This window comes from Microplitis demolitor, chromosome 8 (assembly GCF_026212275.2).
Source record: "Microplitis demolitor isolate Queensland-Clemson2020A chromosome 8, iyMicDemo2.1a, whole genome shotgun sequence".
NCBI lineage: Eukaryota > Metazoa > Arthropoda > Insecta > Hymenoptera > Braconidae > Microplitis > Microplitis demolitor.
The window spans coordinates 16,477,350-16,499,751 of NC_068552.1; the positions used below are offsets into that span (position 1 = coordinate 16,477,350).

Consider the following 22,402-nt stretch of genomic DNA (forward strand, 5'->3'; position numbering starts at 1 on the left):
TCGTCTTCACTTCTTACTCTTGCAATCTTTTATTTTTATTTAAAAATTTTTCATTTTGTTTTTTATTTTAATGTATGTTTTAAATCAGTATATCGTGAGTATATATTTTTAAAAAAATGTATGTATAAGTTTGTCTTGCTTTTATAACTTTTTTCTCACTTGGTACACACAAATCTCTTGTGGCACGATTTTAAGCAGAGATGCAGGTATATACACCTGTTGGAGCCTGAGTCACTTGCTCCCCTGCGGGTTCTCAAGAGCTCGTATGGTTAAAAAATAAAATTAACAAATGTATAAAAAAAAAATAAAAAATTGCAGAGATAAAAAAAAGTGAAATCCGGTTTTTTGATACTTAAAATTCTTTCTTTATTTAATTCTTTCTTTTTCTCCGTTTGGGGCTTAGCTCTGTTTTATAACGCTGGAGACTTTGGTATTAAAACTACCGTATTGATGAGATTTCGTTTATTGCGGTTTAATGAAGAGACTCGATATACACAAGTGGGACTGATATGTCCGGAGGGTGCCGGTGTTTTGAGTACTTTGTGTATGTTTATAGATGTATGTATTATATAGACGGTTTATTTGTATCTGGCAGTGCGCCACACATGTGCCACGGCCACGTGGGTCCTCGACTGTGACGTCATATCATTGATAGAGGCGCCCACATGCACGCATGCAACCCGCACACTACAGACTCAACTTTTACTACATATCTTACTGTTTTAGATTTATCTAGTCAATGTACTTTGTGCTATTTTTACTTATTCACTTGATAAATTTACTGCAATAATTGTGTAACCTTTTTAATTATTTATTAATTTCATTCATTAATATTTTACATTTTTAATTGATTTCAAATATTTATTTTTAACTTATCATAATTAGCAGTCTTATATTCAAACTAAACAAGTATACAAACATTCAAACATAAATATAAATACATATATTTTTTTTTTATTGATATAAAATTATAAAAATTTCAATTAACGTCGTTACGGCTACACGTAACTTGTTTTATTAGCATTATCTATACGCGTATCTTAGTAAGCCATCTAATTACCGATGATTCAAACAACTATTTTCCCTTCACCTCAATACTCATAGAAAATTTTTCCATCAACATCCACATCATCGGTATACCCCATTGCCGCGTTAAATCCATCAATTTGAAACATTCTACATCATTTATACATGACGCAATTGAAATAATAAACTCGATGTAATCAGTGCGATTCACTTAAATTTAATATCACACTGCACATATTATTATATCTTTCTTCATATTTATTTGTATAGTACAGCTGTACAGTACAGTATAATATATATCCATAGCAAGCTATAAATACATGCATGTGCACCGCGGAAGAGTGATGTGCATATGAAAGTGATGAAAGATTAATAAAGGAATGTTTAGTTTGAAAATAATTTACGGTATGCAGACATTTGGGCGTCATCACTTAGGTGAAACTATCTATTATACACTAGTTGTACACGTAATAAAAAAGATCGATAATAGATTGATAGATAATAATGTAAATAAAATAGTATACGAATAACAAAAATTACCAGGGCATTTATATATTAAAGAACAATGGGTTTTAGCTCGGATGAAATAAACCATTTGATAATGTTAGTGTAGGCGTATACTGTACATAAAGAATAAATATACATGCACATATATATTTATAAGAGACTGTAATGTAAGGATATGGATTGTGCAAAGTCTCGTATCCTCTCACCTATCGTGCATTCTATTCCCTCACGGCGTTTAGTTTACCCAATGTACCGAGCAACAAGTATAAGTAAAGACGAATGAAAGAGTTTCATCGGTTCTCGGGTCTTGGGTCTCAACTAACTTAACTTCTCTTCTTCACTTGGGAGATACAATATTGCATTGGGTTATTTTATAAGCATAGAAGCATCGCACGACTCTCTTTACTTGTACACTATTAGACATCCACTTTTATATTACATTTGTATATGTTTTCCTATACCATCATATCATGTAATGGTGAAATGTAACTCAGTACTACGACTGAGGTTTTAAACTCAGTTAAGTATATACATATATACAAATGTATATATACAGAGATAATATTCACGATGTAATGGAGAACGGCACCTTTTATACAACCGCTGTGTTCCTCATGTGATTCGGCACGCTTTTTCGCTGATGATGTTTAAGTTGCTATTTCTCTATATTATATTCACTTTTATTCTCTTATTCTCATTTTATCTGTGGTGTTACATGCTCTTAGCTACTCTCTGACTGCTAGCATCTGGCTGGCGTTTAACGCGCGCTCTTTCTCGTGGGAGCCGAACACCGTTTATGAAAGACATCAGTGAGATGGTTTAATGAGTTGCCGAAGGCGCGGGACCAGGTTTAAACCTTTGGGCTAATTTTTTTTTATTTTTAACGTTCTACTGACCTTACTCAATAAAGAATTCAAATTATTTACCCATTCTTTTAAAATACACTGATCTTCATTTTTTCGCGGGTATGCGTGAAGGCATTTACCCGCGGATTGTTTATTTTTGTTTATGAATTAAAGTCATCAGAGAAATAAATTGAATATTATAGTGTGTATGATACAGGAAATATTGTGAGAGAAAGAGAGAAATGACGGATGATTATACGTTGATTATATCCGGGAAAGCCGGCGTGTGGCGAAAGGAAATTCAGTATGTATATGATGATAGAAATATACCGTGTGTGAATTTAGTATATTAATGTTTGAATAAGGTACGTTTGTATATATATCTCTCGTGTGTTATGACCAGATAGCTAAACTTCCGGATGCTTATTATCAAACCAGAGACAACAAGCTGTGGAGAGCACGACCAGCGGAGTTTAAGAAGGGAATGGTGTATAAAATTATGATGAAAAATAATTTCAGATGAGTGTGTAAAGAAAAAAATATAAATGAGGAATAAGAGCCGGAACATACAAGTAACATCGAGTGTGTTTACTTTTCATACTCGAATTTAGTGATGTTTAACAACTATGAACAGCTCGAGACATTCATAATTGAATTAGCCTCGAGGAACGCTAAACGGAGGCGAGGCCATCAAGGCGGTCTTTTTAACTTTGAAAAGCCTCGTGAGAGTTTTGATCCTATCTTACTTAACTGGTAAGTGAAGAAACGATTTAAGGGCTTGTGTTAATGTTTATGGCTCGTGGGTTTTATTTGGGGATCAAGAGACTAGAAATTCAGTTGCATTAGTTCTGTAACAGTGATAGTAACTTAACGGAAACAGGGATTTACTAGGGAATTAAAATAAAGTTTTGGTTGAGGAGTTTAATTGCTGGAAAATAGCTGGGATAATTTTTTTTATTTCGAGAGGAAGAATTAAATTATATTTAGAGACAGGACAGTGGATGAGAGAGTGAAGGAAAAAAATTTGACGGAGTAAAAAAAATATAATTTTATGCTTGCTGCCACTTGATGTTAATGAAGATGATTGAGGCAGGATGGAACCTCTTGTATGTCCACGAACGAGTTTAAAAGTTATGAAATATGTTTATGTATGTACATATATATGTGTGTGTTTATATATAAACATTTGAAAGGAGGAGTAGGAGAAGCCACTAGAGAACATCTTCAATAAGTACTTGAACGTTTTAATGTACTCGTTTATCTTACGGTACACATCAGGTACTGGGAGAGAGTTAAGAGTTTAACATCGCACAATTAACTTGCGTCTTTGTTCGAGCAACAGCCATGGGTTTATATAGACCCTTGGGGTATGTATTTATGCTAGGGCTTATATGTATTTATGTAGCTCAAGATATAATAATATTCTGTATATCTATATCTACCTCTATATATATATAGACATAAATAAAAGAGTAAGTTCGAAGTAAAATGAGATCCCTTGAACAGACGATTGCACAACATGGCACATAACACGGGTGACAGGATGTGTTGTCGGATATGCGTGCTTAGGACATGTATCTTGTAAAGAAGAAGAAGGCAATGAAAGAGGAGGAGGAGGCGGAGGAGGAACAGCAATCTTGACCGAGGTATTTTGGAATGAATGATGCTCAGTCTTTGGAACGAGACTGAATTGCTGAAGAGCAAGAATACGTAACCCGACTAACGAGCGTGCGATCGCCGAAGCGGAAATTATGAGTCCTATTTTCTCTGCTTCAAAAGCTTCTGGCTACTGATGCTATTGCCGATGCACAGACGTGCCGGGCATTTTCACGTCCAACTACCCTGGAATATTCTATCCATTTGAATCATCAGCTATTTCAGTATACCATTTCAATACGAATAAAACTGTCTTTTTTTTATTTTAAATTTTACACTTGGGGTTTTCTTATTTCTATAGACTTTTAGTATTCGCGGGTATTTTTAAAAATAGTTAGAGGTTTGGATACTCATTTTTTTTTTTTACTTTAGTCAGTTACAATTTTTTTTTACTAAAGATTTATGGGAATATTTTTAGCATTCACAGAAATGGAAAAAATTTTTTAAGTTTTAAAAATTTTAATTTAACATCTCATACATCCAATTTGAATAGCTAAAGTTATTTTTGAAATTACAGTAGAAAATAATAATAATAATAATAAACTTACCGTCCATCTGAATGTGAAATGTAGTTGAAGTGTGACAGGTTCAATAAGAGTAAATGTATTTTGTCCAAGCACCTGACTAGATACGTTGCCAAAGCTACACGAGCCAATGGCTGTTACATTTGACTGATACTCTTTGAGACACAGCCAAAATGCAGTTGTACAAGTTTGTGAACAGGGTGGAAAACCACCCCGTCCGCCGGAGTCACGTCCCCCGCCGCAGCAACGACCGTCAACCAGCGTGCCCCTGTTGTTTGTTAACGACAGTATCTGCACCTCGAAATATCCGCTACCGGTTGTCGCCTGTCAAACATAAACACAATAATTATAGCTTTTATGTCTACATCTATCATAAACATACAATTATTAAATATATGTTTATGTATCATTATATAAAAAACTTGATAATAATTAGGAAAAAAAAACAAATAGAAGAAAAAAACAAACGACTTGTAGAGCTTTCGAATTATCATTAAATCCGGCACGTGATGATATTCTTATTTTTTTGCTATTTAATATTTTTTATCCTTCCATACATTAATTTAAAACTCACAAGAACGATCCCACGTTTTCTAATTGCCAGGCAAAACGACGTTTGACCGGTTAAGCAATTATGGAATTGAAAAAAAGGCACTTGATTAGCGAGTCTTATAATGGCCTGTGGTTTATACACGTCTAATGACGATGACAAAGAGTCACGTGACGATATATTAAAAGAGAGATCAAATTAAATAAAATAAATAATCCTCAAAAAATCTTTAGTAGGTTATAAATTGTTTATCAATTTTTTTTTTAATTATTTTCAGAGCTTCACCACCGAGTCGAGTTTTTTTTTCTCAAACAAAGCACGCATTGCTAAAAAAAAATAAATTCTGTTATTTAAAGTATTTATTAACAATTACTTTTTAATTAAAAATATCTTATCGTAATTTCGATGATAGAAATTTCTAAATCAATTTGTAATTACCCAATTAAGATTTATTACTATTTTAATTTACAAAAAATTTCTTTTCTGCAAGTGATTAGTTTCAGATACGTAAAAAATCTCGGCTGCATTTATTAACATTTAATTAAATAAAAAATAAATTAACTCTAAAGAACGAACTCGAGCACACAACAGTATTTCGAAATAGCTTAATGTAAACTCCATTATTCGGTTTTATTTTAGTGGTGAATTCTCGAGTCGTCCCGATTAGGACTAAACGTGTATGCGTTTCCCGTTATTCGGTTTACGCGAGTTCATGTGGGTTATACGTATACACATACACACAGATACATATAAATAAACATATATTTAAAGTGTATTCATTGAACAGAGTAAAAGACTAGAGACTAGAGGTTTAGTGTAGATAGAGAGAGGTATCCCCGCATCAACTAAGTTTTAAAACGATAAAACTCTTTCGGAATACCTACCAGCGTATGTATATTGAGTCGCGGTTTTCTATATAAACCTCCAGCAGTACTTAAAACTCTTATAGAGTACTGAGCATTACCGAGTACATAATATAATATGCACGAGCAACTCACATAGCCTACATAATTGCCGTAGGAGAGTGTAAGATCGAAGGTAGAAAGCGCAGCTAGAGGATCGTCTGCTGGCCTTTGCTTTTCACCACGATGCCGATATATATATATATATATAGAGGGATAGTACACATGGATATAAATTTACTTCCTCTACTTATTCTCGTCTCACTATATATTATTCTTATTCTCTTTTATTCTTTATATACTTATACATATATATAAATATAGTGAGTGAGTTTACTATATAAGTTATATAAGGTGATGGGTGATATACCCTCATTTAACGAACCAGTGACATTTCCCCGAGGCCGAGAGTTGAGCTTATACTCAAGTAATTGAAGCGACCGTGGGTATATCGACAGGATCGATCATGTACTGGATAGTTTCCACGCTTATTATCATCACTATATATATGTATATGTATATGTATATGTATATGTATATGTATATATATTAAAGCACTTATATAAAAAATATAAATAAATAAAATTGCACGCTATTTTTCATGTAATCTTCATATTTACTCAATTATCAAATCAATTATAATATTTATATTTATATTTTTTTTTAAATACCAAAGGTGAATAAGTAAATAATAAAAATAATTTTTTTTCTAATGAATCAATGAATAAATAATTTCAATTAACAACGATGATTAAATTATTATAGTGATATAATAAGTTGAAATGTTTATTTTTATATAAGATTTCTTTTAGATAAAAATGAATTCCATGAATTATTTATTACATGAAAATAAAATGTTTAAATAATTATGAAATTACGTATTTTTTTAAAGCAAACAAATGAGTAAATAATTACTTTTTTTTTTAATAATCATAGAAATTTTATTTGAAATTTTTTTTTGTATTCGATCATTAAAAATTAAATTAGCTGTAAGGTTAAAATGGAAAGGTTAGTTAGACTAACATATTATTATTCAAATAATGGATATTTTTAACAATTTTAAGCCTCGAGTAGTTGACATTTTAATAATAAATTTTTTTTCTATTGAGTAAAATATAAATTTTTTAATTACTTCGTATATTGAAGTATTTACATCACTGAGTTCATTAACGAAAAAAAATTACAATTATAAAGATACAGATTAATTAATATAATTTAATATCAATTAATTTTGAATAGCCGACTTTGTTATCTCATTAAAAGAAAATGATGACTATTCGATTGTAGTTTATTCAAAGAAAAAAAAATTCTAAAAATATAAATATCTCGAGTCGTAATTATCCCGCTTAAAAGTCTTATCTATAAGAAGTCGTATAATTAGAAAATGTACGCGCTAATGTAGATAAGAGAAAAGCTTCTAATTGAATTTAACGGATCTTTCTGGCGGGTTCCATGTCCGATATAAATTTCTTGTCGGTTTATTTATGAAACAAGCTACAAATTCTCATACAACGGTGAGGCAATAATGAGATTTTATACCGATACAGCATAACACCAAGAAAGTATTAGTTGTTAATTTCAGAATTTATTTTTTTTATTTTATTACTTTATTGTCAGTAATTAAATAATATACACCTACGGTGGAAATAATTGTTTATTATGACGGCACGTGTGATGTTGCTTTTAAAAGATAGATCTCCATTAACTCTTATTTTGGAAAGTAATAAGTTGAGTTAAGTTGTGTACCATACTCAGTTTAACAGCTTTATGTTTATATATATTTATACGTATGTCCACATATAGATCTGAGATCTCTCAGTAAATAGAAAGACTAAAATGTCCATCGCTGAGTAATGGAACATGGAACGTGCGCGTTGTCAAAGATGACCAATAGTATTTATTGTCAAAATGCTCAGCTTTGTACAAGCAAGTGGAAGAAAAAATTAATCAAACAAAAAAAGACGAATAATGAAATGAAAAAAAGTGGATAAATAAATAAAAGAAAGGAAGAAATAACAAAACATTAAAAAGAAAACATAATGGGAGATTTGGTTTGTCTTACTAAAATTTGCAGAGTCTCCTCACGTGCCAACGTCGAATTACGGAAGAGAATTATTCTCAGTCATTGTTGGGTATGATGTTTTCTGTGTACAGCGAAAGACGAAGGACACGGAGGTAAAGAATAACGAGTCATGAATTGTTTTGTACCGTAAAAATTCTATTCTATTCCAAATTCATGAATGTGTAAAGCTCAAATCGCTGACAACACGCGATGAATTTTTTACGACAACCAAATTTCAAATTTTAACGCAACATCAGGCAATACAATCGTTAAATTTATATTACTGAGGTGATTTTTTTTACATGATTCAGGAAAATATGCTATTGAATTTTTATTACACCGGCAAATAAAAATAAATTGTCTAGTTTATTTTTAAATTCAAAATAACAAAAGTGAAATCGACTATAAATTAATAAAAAAAATTCAATTAATTAGTAGCAACATTTTTTTTCATAGATAATTACTTTTTACAATAATGAAGATTCATAATTTATTTTTAATTACCCTATTAAAAATATTTGCAACAAAAAAGATATAAAAATATCTTTAGTATCATTATAATTATTTATAGTTATTTACATGTCATGCAACAGTAGCATAAAAAAATATGAAACGAGTTGTCGAAAAAAAAAAAAAAAATGACAAATTTATTAGCCTCGTTAAATGTATGATAAATATTATATCTATATATAAAAATATAAATCCATAAACTACTGTCATGGAATATAAATCATGATGAAGAGTGAGTTTCTCACGCGATGAGGATGCATAAGCAATTCGTTCCGGGCAGTTCGTCAATTGATTTCCGGACTCGAGTCACCAACGACGTTTATATGCGCGATTTATCCATGGGTCGCATATAAACATCCTTAACATTATTTCTTACAATCATAATGTACTCTAGGGCTGTTGTTTTAGCCGTGTGATATGCCGAGTCTTACTACTGTACCCACAGAACATGACTTTAGAAAGACTCATGCACATACACACCAATAACAACAACTTGACTACAAATACACGTGTATTTATACATATCTATATTATTTATATATCTTGTATTTGTGGATATGCACTGCTGTTAAGTAAAAGAAGAAGACGCGAATAAGTAAGGGAGTTTTGTTGTAGGAGCGTCGCGAGCGTAGAGTTGTAGGCTTTCCTTTCCGCATAGTCAAGGTGCAGCGAGCCATACCTACTCGCTAGTTTCATTCGCTTATATATGTGGAAGTTACCGTGGAGTTAATATGAATAATTTGTTGGAACAAAAAAGACCCGTCCAGCATAATCTTGAACGAGTCTACCGTGTCCTCCTCCTCCTCCTCCTTCACCTCCTTCTCCTCACCTGGTTCTCTTTTTTTTATTTTAGCTACTTCTATTCCTACTCCTACTTGTACTCCTGCCTACTCGTCTCATCTCCATCATATGTATAATTTTTTTTTCTTTTCTACTAAAACTTTTTGCTCTCTCTACCGCACACAATTCCCTTTTATTCTACCAACAAGGCATTTTAAAACGCGTGAAAGTTAAATTCGCGGAATTTAAAAGCTAATAAAGAAATGAATGTACGTGTGTCTATGGTTGATGTATGTATGAAAAGATATATATCATATATGATGTGACTATGTCTTGTATGCTTTCACACTCGTAAGTTGCGGGATGAAAATTCTCGCGGTTTCGAAGAATGGATTAGAAAAATATCGATTGGGATGGGAGGATGAACAAATATAGAATTATTGGTAAGGCGAAATTAAAATATTAAAAATTATTGTGATGTGAGGTAATTCATGCAGTGAGTTATTTTATATTTTTTAACAATGTACAAACTACACGCGATTCACACGAAACCCACGCGAAATTCGCGTGAGCAATGAGGCAGCTGCAAGAGTAGAGCTTCAATCAAATTATTATAATCGTTATAGACGACTGGACAGAGCGAAAGGAAGAGAACGAAATATAATAAAGATAAAATAAAAAAAATAAAGAATGAAAATAATAATGATAATAATAAATATAAAGAACGAGACTTGGGAGAGCGAGGCGGGTTGTGGAGGTCGAAAGAGATCGGAACGTCGTTCCAATTCTCTTGGCTCTTATTATCTTAATCTGACGAGAGCTGACCACTGTCATGTATGTAATATATGAGTATATATATATATATATATATATATATATATATATGGATATCGAGTGTGTCTTATTGCTGAACGAGTCCCGTGTTGTAAGCTTATTAATCGAATTTTTTTGTATACGTCCAATGGTAAAATGTTTAATTTAATTAAATTGACACATACATACACCGACACAAGTAGCCACGTCCGTGTATTTTTGAATATTAAATTATGGGTGATTTTTTTTTATTTTAACTTCTATGTACAAAAAATGATTTTTAATTCTTTTTATATTAATTAGAATTTTATTCAAATTTCTTCCGGGTGAAATTAATAAAATAAAAAAATAATATATATACATATTTATATTTAGTCGCGTTACAAAAATAATGTTTCAATAACGGTCCAACAAAATGAAATAATTATTATATTTTTAATTAGTTTTTTCGTTTATTGCCGATTGTCTCATAAATTTTTGAGACGTCAGTGAGCTGAAATCGAAAATAGCCCCGCAAAATAGTCTGCGTTGTTTAAAAAAAACTAAATAAATAAATATAAATAAAACAAAGTATAAAAACTAAATAATAAAAAAGGGATGAACGGCTGGGAAAAAAAAATAAACGACGCTCGTAAGTTTTATCTTCTCTGCTCCAAAGTCGTCGCAGGTAGTAATTACCGGTGGCCGCTACCTGCCGGAGTGAAATAGACCTGCCGAACGCCATTTAATTTTATACCATGTGGCACATATATGTCCGTATATCTATATATATTCTTTGTCTAAATCGTGTGAGTGTAACCACTAATATATAATCTAATCCTAGGCTTGTGCTAGTCGCACGTGTAGACGAGACTCTATACTCAATAACCTCCTAAACGGGTTAGTCCAATCTCATATATGTCTACTCACACATATATATCTTTTTCTCTCAGTCTTTCATCTCGTCGATTCCATATATACACTGGCTTCTTTACAATATATATATATATATATACTCGGTCTTGACTGTTGGCAAAACCTATACTTAATATTTACTATATGGGCATCGATTGGATGTGAACTCACCGCCTTCGAGCGATTGCTAAATTACTTAAATAATTAAAAATTCCGGCTTAACGAGAATGCGTGGGAAGTAATAATCAAGATAAGGATTTACTTCTGTGATTTGTTACGTGATGGTAATAATGATGGACGTGTCACAGCCATTCATTTTTGCATACATGAATGACAGCTTCGTTTCTTTTTTATCTCAATATTTTTTTCTTCCTCTTTGAAGATAAAAAAAAACCTGAAAAATTGTTGCCTAATGAAATAGTTATATGAAGGTGATTCTCAGGTACGCCCACTTGTTTCAGAAGGGTGTGATTGTGGTTTTTATAAAAAAAAACTCATGTCTTTTACGGCACGACAAATGACAGTTTTGTGGTCGATTTTTCTGGTTCATCAATCTCTTCATAAACTTCTTCGGTTGACAGCAGAAAAAATTTCGATTATTCATTTTTAAAAAATAAAAAATTATAGAGTACGTAAATTAAACACAATAATTATAAATAAAATATTGTGTTTTAATGTGAAATTAAAAAATTTCTCAGGGTATTAAAAACAAAAATTATACATTTTATTATAAAAATGTCTTAATATGAAATTAACTTGTTAATTTAAATATGCAGATAAGCAAAAAATTCATTATTAAAATTATCACGTATTTACTAAAAGTTAACACCTAATTTATATTAAAATAAAAAAAAATTAAATTTAAATTATACCGTAACGCGGTAAAAAAAATAAAAATAATCAAAGAGAATTCTTGTCTCATGTCTCGTGGCAAAAAAGAAAGGTATATAATTTTTCAATATAAATATACATATTTGCAAGGGAAATTGAGTTTGCTGGGTAATGAGCCTGCCCCTTTTTCACCCGGTTTAATGAACTTATCCTGGCGCCGTTATCAGGGCCATTACGAACGAGTTACGCTATAGCTTTATATTCGCGTATAATAATAATCAGACTATATGTCCAATAATAATAATAATAATAATAATAATAATGATAATAATGATGGTATATGATTATATTGAAGATCGCACGTCAGGTTATTGCGTAAATGGTGCACATACAGACGGTTGGATGACGATGACGGTGATGTTGATGGTGATGACGATACTCTTCCATTCTTTTGCTTATGCCCATAGGCAGTACACTATATTACCGTAATAAATATATATACATATATATAACAAGGCGCAAAGTGTCGTATAAATAAATTAAAAGGCGGGTAACGAGGTAGAGTAGTAGGGACGATCTTATAAACCGAGTGGATCCCAGCACAGAACACAGCACACGGCACGCGGATAATGAGACGCTTGTTTGATCGCGATTGTGTAGTTAAGTGTGTATGTATACATTACGCCCCTATATATCTTATGATCATCACCCGAGGGTGATGTTGATGTGAGTCAGGCAACTACTGGTACTCTGTTGGGTATGGGGAAATATTAAGATCAATCTCAGTAGCGATGACAAGCTTTTTTTACTCTCATCATCCTTTTATTCATAACTAACTTATGTGTATTCATATAATAATTTCGTTACTGCAATCAACTTTCTGTGTATCATCAAAATATTTTAAGCCAAAAAATTAATTAACCAGTCTTGCATTTTTTTTTTATTTCAATTGAGACTGTATGATTACAAACATGATATGAGATGATGTTTATTTATTTATTTTTTTTTTTTATTATGGCTACGGTACTTTTATTACTGCAAACTTTTAACCCTTTTTTTAATATGCAAAATTTTTAGTTGTTGAACATAAAATGTTAATTATTTAACTTAAATTTTATTTTATATTTCTGGTTTTTAATTACTATTTTATGCGCAAATAATTTATTTTAATAAAAATAAATTTATGATAATATTGTAGTAAAACATTAAACAGAATTTCTTTAGCGTTAAATATTTCTAAAGAAAAAATTTTAATTAAAAGTATTATTCATGTTCAGTATAATTGGTTAAATTAATTTTAAAAAAAGGTGTTAATGAATAAATTTATTCAAATATTTCGACAGAATTTGGTATCGGGTCTAAAAAATAGTCAAGCAGTAAAATTTTAATTAGCTTCCGCTCTTGTATTTTTTAAGTAATAAATTAAACGTCTAAGAAAATATCATTGGAAAGGATTTGACGTAAATCCCCTGGATTGTCAAACTAAATTAAACATGACAAGTAATAAATAACCCTTACGTACGTAAGTAGATCGAGGTTTAAAAAAAAATTAGAGAGCTACATTATGACTAATGTCCTCGATCAAATAATGTTTTGTTTCGGCGGAAGGTTAAAAGTTACCTGGCAAAACTCAGTGACATACTTTTTTTTTTAATCTTTATTTACAACAATGCAATACCAAGCAAATCAGCCACGACCGCGTTTAGCAGCACCTGCTTCAAATGCGGTTACCACAATAAAATCATTGTCATATTTTTGTATCGTGAAAGTTTTGTTAAAGTTGCTACTCGTAACCACTAATATCTATCATACTAATATATTAATTCCATACTATAAACTCTTAAGTACTTGTACATAATAATTTTCCATTTAAAATAATAAATTACCTGGAGGAAAATAGTCCCGTTGAGATAATAAAAGACGAGTTTAGTAAAGAAATTAAATTACTTTGGCTACAGATTGTACTTTGAGTACTTTTTTTTAATGAAGGAATGTCTCCGGATGTTTTTTTCTCTTCAAATTGCTCCAGTCGTTAAAAATGTTTAATTTTGGACGGCGCAGACTGTGCAAAAAAATAATTTACAGCCACTTTCTCAACTTTTTCCCTCACCTTCATTGATACTTACTATAAAAAATTATTTCTCATACTCACAAAAAAAATATTTTGATTTACGGGTGATAATATGAGTTTACAAGGGTACATAATTTTGAACCTTGGACTTTTAATTAAAATGTAAAATTACAAGTTAGTAAATAAATTATAAAAAATATTTATTAACTTAAAATCTATTCTGGGAACTTTTAAAATATATGAAAGAAGATGAGAGTAAAGAATGAGAAGAAGGAGTCTATTGTATTGTGTTACGTTAAGTCTGGCGTAAAAAAAAATTCAGTCTCACTTTTAGGTCGCACCTGTTTATTTTTTCAGATAAATATTATATAAATATATGACAAGTATCTATTTATCTGTTGACCATTCTCAGAGAAGATAGAAAAAAATAAACCCGACACTAAATAATTAGCCATATAAGTACATATATTAAGAACAAAAAAAGGAATTAAAAGTTAAAAGATTAAAGATTGAAGTATAGTGAAGCTAAACAACGAAACTAAAGTCAAGTCGTGAGCAGCAAAAAGGGCCCAGTAATTTTTACAGTGAGTTCGCGTGACTGGTGTCTAAACGTTATACGTTCCCGCCCATGAGACTGCGCTGCTGCTGATGCTGATGGTGCTTCTGCTGCTGCTGCTGTTGCTGTTCCTTCCACAGCATTATACCTCGTCTTCCGTATTTCTGAGGATTCTTGACCGTCTAATTCCCCGCACGCTAGACCCACCAACGGGACCACAACCTTTGCGAAAAAAACTTTTTAAACTTTATTTCTTTTAATTTTCTTGTTCTTTACGCCGAAACAACGTTTAAAAACTCCATCTGATCCTTGGGCGTTACGAGGTTTAGAAGGAGTTGAAAAATTAAGGAATTTGCCAGCTTTTAAGGTGCATTTATTTATAAGTTAACCGTTTAATGATCCTAAAAGTCGCTCCTTTCACCAAGAAAAAAAAAAGTAATTCTTCTAAAGATCGCTGAAAAATTTTTTATCTTTGTCTTGAAATGAAATAAAATTTTTTTTTTTAAATTAAAAACTCCCGAAATACGTTAAAGTTTCAATCATCAGCATTGTAATGTAAATCACTTACAAGTGATGAAAGGAAAGGAAAAGAATAAAAAAAACCCCAATGCGCGTTGTCAAGAAGAACTCAAGTGTCTAATATACATTTTGTAATTTTATTATTTTTTATATTCACTGAAGCACACGAGGCGCGACACATAACATAGCATAACGTAGCATAATATGCATGTATGCTCGTTAGAGAGTGAAAGAGAATTAAATATAAGTGTGTACGGTGGGAAATATCGTCTTTATTATTATGAACATGTGTGACGTGTCCGACAGAGTTGTTGTCGTCGTCGCGTGGATTATTATATTGCCTTAGTAGAGTATTACATAGAGTGTACCATATACACCATACATACTTAAACTGTAGTGTGTGTGGTATTGAATCAGAGAGCGTGCTCGTACCGAAGGTGTGACTCACAAGGGCTGAAGTAATTCTCGTGGGAGAAGGCGCTCATTGACAGATATTGCTCTTGTGTTCACAAGCCTACCACAACCACCGTCACATATATAACCTCTATAGGCTCGATTATAAAAAATATAAAATAATAAAAGGATAAATGAAAAAATAAAATACAGTCATTATGAGAGAATGAAAATCTGATTGATTCCAAGAAGTTTGCAACACATTTGCTAAGGCGTGTATGGCTTTATTTCGCGTTGATAGTTTTTTGCAACACGTCTAAAGTATTTCGTACATCTCGAACCCTGTCAGCGGGAATCCAACTTTATGGTTCCTTTTCCCGTGACTTAAGTCCTCTCTAATACTTAAACTCTCTTTCATATATTTACTACTCACTCACTCTTTCCTTGCTAAAAAAAAAGCCCCCGTCTCTCGTGACCAATCACCGAATTAAAGAGCTCAGCATCACAGCCAAAAGCGAATAAAATGAACAGCCAAAGATGGGGGGGGGGAGAGAGAAAGAGAGAATGCGGTGCGATTCATCGCGAGGGCACGTCCGCCTCGGGTAATTAAGCCGCCACGGTAAAGGATGAATTATTACTCGCCTGCCGATAAAATTGCTAAAAAGAAAAGAAATAACGTATAGAGATAAAGATTGAAAGCTTTAAGAAGCTACGGGGGTATTATATATAGGTATGGATGTACGTTAATACAAGCTGAGATGCTGATGAGAAGAGAGACGGTGAGACGATGAGAAGAGCAATACAAAGTGTAGAGGCCGCGATCAGAATGAGAGGTGGAAGATGCAAAAAAGATGAGAAGCGCAAGGGCATTTGAATAAGGAGTTTAAAACCTTAACCGATACGAGCACCACAAGAGAAACAAGGAGATCGATCTGAATTGCTTGAGCACGTCGTAACGGATTCACGATAATTATTGTCCGGCATCCTGCAATTTAAACTTGAATACTTAAAGCTCTCGTTCATCGTCATCCGTCGTTCCTCGTCGTTTAAAACGTGATGGCTCCCTGTGCTGAGACTGCTCTGTCGCTCTTCAAGTAGACGACAACTGGAGGACAACGATCTACCGCCACCGCGGAAGTTCCATATATATATATACATATACATATATATTTATATACTACCATGGGCCATGACTTTTCTTTCTTACGTCTTTCAGTTAACTTTACTAGTGATTCTAGTCCATGTATCCTTATAATTCTCTGCTCCGAACCCAACAACTGTATGCATGTACTACTAAAACAACTTGAGAAATTCCGTTTATGTATACATATCTTTTGAGAGCAACGACTAATAGCGACTGCTGCTTCGGCTAGAAGAAGAACAAGGAGAAGAAGAGAAGAAGAAGAAGATGAGTGCACGGAAAATCGCGATGCCCACGCTACTACTTCTATTCAATTACCGACCACCGGGCTCTTCGATCCACCGTTAAATCCCTCTTAATTAAAGTCCAGTGAGACCGGTACATAAATGTACTATGTGCTAGATGCTAACATCATCAGACTTTACTCGCAGAATTACTTTGTAGTTGTTGGTTGGTTGTTGCTTGCATGTGTAGGCGGTTCAATAAAAATTACTCAAGCTGTATTTTACATTATTGTGAATTCCCAATAAATATGCCCACTTTTTTTTCTATCGATTCTTCTGTACAGTTAGAAGATTAATGTCTTTTATTGTTTTATACAATCAAAAATATCTTAACAACACTTTGTCACTTTCGATATTCTCGACCATTGTTCTCAGTCAATGTGACTCTGTAAACGTGGGTTCAGTATCTAGCTGACGCTGTTTTGTCGGAGAAAATATTGAAATTATTGTCTGATTGTTGTGTACAATTCTTTTTAATGTTTTATTTCACTTCATTTAAATTCAATTGATTAATTGATTGGCTTTTTTTTTCATTGAGTTATGTTGAGTAATAGGTGTTTTAAAAAAAGCCAAGTAAAGTTTATGTATTTTCGTTTGATTTCTTTGTTACCGGGTGAATAGTCGCATCAGCAATGAGTAGTGGATGCTTCCCTTATATTTTACCCACTGTTCTTGAAGCATCAGACAATGCATTAACCGTTTAGCTGAAGAGTAATTCAGCGAATGGTTTAATAACATGCCAGTAAAAATGTTTGCGAGTGCAACAGTGGCAAACGTTTTGTATAGAATATATATATATATATATATATATATATATATATATATATATGTAAATGAAGATGATGTAGATGAGAGTGGTAGTTATTTTAAAATCTTAAGTCGTTTGAGCGTCGATCATAACTCGCTCGAAACTATTTTATTATTTCTGCATGAGCAGATATGAGCCTACGTTTATATAGCTATAAAAATTGCAAGCCAGAAAATATATATATATATAAATATATATGTATGTGAATAAAGAGAAAAATGAGTAATTTTTATTCATCACTTAAAATTTAAATAATTTTGTTGAATAGTGTGTGCTACTTTATTATTATAATTATAATATTATATATATTTAAAAGCCTAGACTGATTGTGGTGTGAAAATATATTGTATGTTAGTTGTTTATTGCAGAGTATTAAATATATTTAATATGTTAATAATAAAAAAAAAGAAATGATGGTGGGTTATTTTCACCATGACACAGAGAGTATGGAGGAGTCTGATGTTGCTCGACAGCTCGTTAATTTTATGGGTTTTAACCGATGTATTCCGCGTGGCTGTCCGTCACGTGAGAGAAAGTTTCCACCGGATTATAATAATGAGGAAGAAGAACTGTCTATAGCTTTTTGCTTTTACAGGCTTTATGCCCGTAGAAAAAGATTCGATCCGAGTTATAGTTGTGTAGTAGCCGTGCTTGTTTTATCTGTATTTGTATTAGTACTTAACCGTGAAGAGAGGGATTTCGTTACTGATCTTGCATGAAGATAATATTCGCTCAATCGAATTGCCGATAGCTTGTCTTAGAAAGTTTTACTCATCTCTTTAAAAATTGCTTTTACACTCAATGCCTATTTACAGACTATTATTTTTTACTCATTTAATTTACCGGAATTTCGTAGTCGATATAAATTTTAACTCTCATTATTTATAAAACAGTTCCCATCCTCATCCCAGATCGGGAAGAAATAACGAATAAATTATTGCATAAAATATTGAATTGTATTCAATACAATAAATCCGTTAAAAAATACAAAATGAATGCTCTAAAAAATGTCATAGAAAACTATACATATACATATATACATATATATCTACACATATGATATATACATTCATAGAACTTATTATTACAATCCATATAATCCTAGTACAATTGGTTGTATGCGAGCGAGCCAACGGGTTATGAAATTGAATAGACTAGAGTCCCCCACAATGAAAAATAATGACAATAAAAAATGTTTTATAAAAGCAGCTAAAATACAATAAGGAGTAAAAAAAAAATATATGATAAAGTATACCTGTATGAGGTGGGCAAAAAACAGGACGTAAGCAGCGGCAGCCCTCATGGCTTCCCTCGTGAATCTCGCGACTACCGCATCACCACACTTGCCTCACCTCTGTATTATCACAGGCCCTTTTATTCAGCCACTTTGTCACACACAACGTGTAACAGCGATTCGTACAATAGCCACTCCAATATATTTATTCCTTGTTTTAGAATCCACGTTTTTTTTTAATAAATATATAGAGATGTATCCTCGTCATACACAATTCTTTATCCACATCCGCTTAGATCCTCACTATATAGATCCTGAATAAACACACACTTTATTCACAATAATAACAAGTATTATTATTATTATTATTATTATTATTATTATTACTAAATAATCATCTCAATACACTCGGCTTCATATATTAAAACCACTAGTTCTCACACTATTTATAAAACAACACAAATAAATAAATATAAAAAGAACACAGTACTTGGTCTTTATCGTGACTTTCGTACAATTAATAATTATTAAAGATTATAAAAACAAAACGGTGTCAAGTTGTCTCGGACAGGTGAATTACCACACAAGCACAGACTTTTGTTATAATATATAATATATATATGTGTGTGTTCCGTTATGTATACAATATGTACTCCAAAATACAAAACTTTATCCACAGTAATTGCTTAACAATTTATACACAAAGAGAATAAACACACACAAAAAAATGACAAATACTTGCACCTTTAATCGTAATTGCGATGCAGTTTCTTATTTTCGCACGTCAACCAGCCAGACTTCGCCGACAATTTCGCGTCTCTACTTCTTGGGATGGAACGCGTTTAATTATCTCCCGAGTATAGCGAGTCCAAGTGTTACTTTACTTTTCCCAACTTTTTGTTGCTTACTCTTGTAATTTACAATCAACTGTTAGCTGGCGATGCTCTTAAACACAGGACACTTGTGGGTAAAAAAAAGCTCAAGTGAACCGCGTAATTGATGGACATTTAAGGATTATGCTCTTTTATGCACAAGTTAGTTTTTTAAAACTCCGAAATTACACGTGCGTGCACCACGTGCTTTTATTTATTTATTTATTTATTTATTCACTTGATAAATAAATAAAATATTTATTTAACTTTAAACAGTTTATTATTCCCAGAATTGACTGATGTAATCACGAGGTGCGGCCAAGTTGCCGGTTGTAAGACGATGCATCCGACGCGACGTGAGCATGTGCATGGAAAATCTCGTCGCCAATTCTCTCCCACGACCTGCTGGCTTATTACTGCCTCGCTTACACTTTTTCTCTCGTGTCGTCGCGCATTGCCGGTTAAACAGCGGCACCAGCCTCCAGGCTCCACTTGAGAGAGAGTGATTCGGATTAACCTACAAATAGTCCTTTCCGCAGTCTAAGTCTGATAAAATAAATATTTATGTTAAGACATAAAAAAATAATAAATTGACACTTTAGATTTTTATATCATGAAAGAGTTTAATTTTTAAAAAAGTAATGAGATAAGATGACGGATGAATGCACTAAACTGATAGACATAAAGGTTGTCGACCGTTTATTGAAGATCTCTTGCGTAGCACACACCTGGATCTTCTTCTTGTTCCTCTTCTTCTTATTCCTCGTACTCTTTCCACCCATCCACGGCGTCCTTGCCGCGGGGACTGTGGCAAAGAATCGACTTATGATTTCCAATTATTTTTTCACACATAAATAAATTTATTACTCCAAATTCATTTCATTCATCATCAGCACACTTTTATTTTTATTTTTTTTTTACCAACAATCAAATCACTGGTCAAATTTTTCACCATAAACAAAACAAAACAACACACAGTTCATAAATAAAAAAAAAACAGTTTTATTTATAAAATATATCTAAGACACAATAAATTATTTACACGGTGGTAAGTAAAGTATTGATGAAGGTATTCCATTTGAAAATATATACGCGCGCGAATATAGTTTTTGGAGTTTACAAAAGCTCAGGCACTTGCGCAGAGTACACGTGAGTCGGTTGCTTCGGGGATACTGAGCCAGAGCCGCGGGCCGGCCTCCAGGCCTCCCCCCTTATTCTCGTGCCCCCTACTCTCGTGCCCTCGTCCTCTTCACGTTATGTGGATACGAGAGAAAGATAAAGAGAGACAGACAGGTAGGGAGAGAAAGAGTGAGTGAAAGAGAAGATCGCGACTATTTATTGTGGATAATGTTGCCGAAGAGAGGGAGCAAGAGAGACAGGGATAAGTGGAAGGTATGCAGCTGAAAGAGAGGAAGGAAGAGAGAAAGAGAGTTGAGAGTAGACCCCGTGGCCCTCGGGGCTGCCCTCGCGATCCCCTTCGCTCCTCCTTGCCTACCTCTACCTCCAGGGGATCAAGTGATGCCCTATCCTTTTGCTTATGTTACTTATACACATAGGTAGCAACCACCATCAGCTTCATCGTCCTACACCCGTGCCGGTGCTATGTGTATTAATACCCATATAGTTGTGTGAATAGATTGTCTATACATATATATGTGTAGTTTGAATGTGATGTGAGTGAGGAGGCTTTGAGTCTTGAGACTTTACTCAACTTTGCGATCTCCGGATTCAAAGGCCCCTCTCGTTACACCTATGGAGACTATCCTACGCCTTTCTATATACTTGATCACGATGTATGTTCACTTGCACCAACCTGGATGCTGGTCCCTCACAGAAGATTTAACGCGCTGAATTTTATTTTATATTGACCGCGTAAATATTCCGCATCGCTGTTTAAATATAATTTTTAAAATTTATTTAATTTTTAGCGGATATTATTATTCAAATAGATATGAGCTTTGGCGAGTAGAGGGGAAATTTTCTTTGTCTACCACACATTACGTTATTAGATTTAACCACGAAACTACGTAATGTAAGAAGTTAATTTAAATTTATATTTAAAGGGAAAATTGTAGAACGTAATTCAGGGATGTAAAAGTTAATTTAAATAATTTCTTTTAAAAATTAGCTCGGGTAAAAAACTTGAAATTTATTTAACGAGTTGATGAAGATTAATATTTTTATTATTTTTAATTGATCATTAATTATAATGACATAATGATGATGACCGTTGATAATTTATAAATGTATTTTATATCGCGTATAAATTGATATAATTGAAGTAATCGGAAATTTAATTATATCGCTGGGGACTCATTCACAACAAACGACTGATGATCATCAGAGATCCACCCCGTGACAAACGTATATATATACATATACACACTCAATGTCTGTCTTTTGCTCGTCATGGATGTCAACGTCATGTGTCTAACGTAATGGTTATTGAATCGCTGGTTGATAACCGCGCTCCCATTCGTCGGATAAAAGATCTTGATGAAGAAAAATGTGTCTTCAATACTACACTCTTTCTACTACACTCTTACCGATAAAATTCATCAATATGTCTTGCTGCGTACACTCCTTCCTATCTTCCTCCAGTGACTTTATTTTTTTTTTTTTTA

The 22,402-nt window shown here is 32.7% G+C and overlaps 1 protein-coding gene across 1 annotated transcript in view; it reads right to left on the minus strand.

Moving 5' to 3' along the window:
- LOC103578867 (protein jagged-1b) overlaps positions 1-20,938 on the minus strand; it is a 34,916-nt gene extending 13,978 nt beyond the window's left edge. The window contains exons 1-2 of the mRNA XM_008560108.2: positions 18,928-20,938; positions 4,583-4,882 (exon numbers count right to left, since the gene is read on the minus strand). Of these exons, the coding sequence (XP_008558330.1) occupies positions 4,583-4,882; positions 18,928-18,975 (348 nt within the window). The 5' untranslated portion in view covers positions 18,976-20,938. The remainder of the gene's footprint in view (positions 1-4,582; positions 4,883-18,927) is intronic.
- Between the last annotated feature and the right edge of the window lie 1,464 nt (positions 20,939-22,402).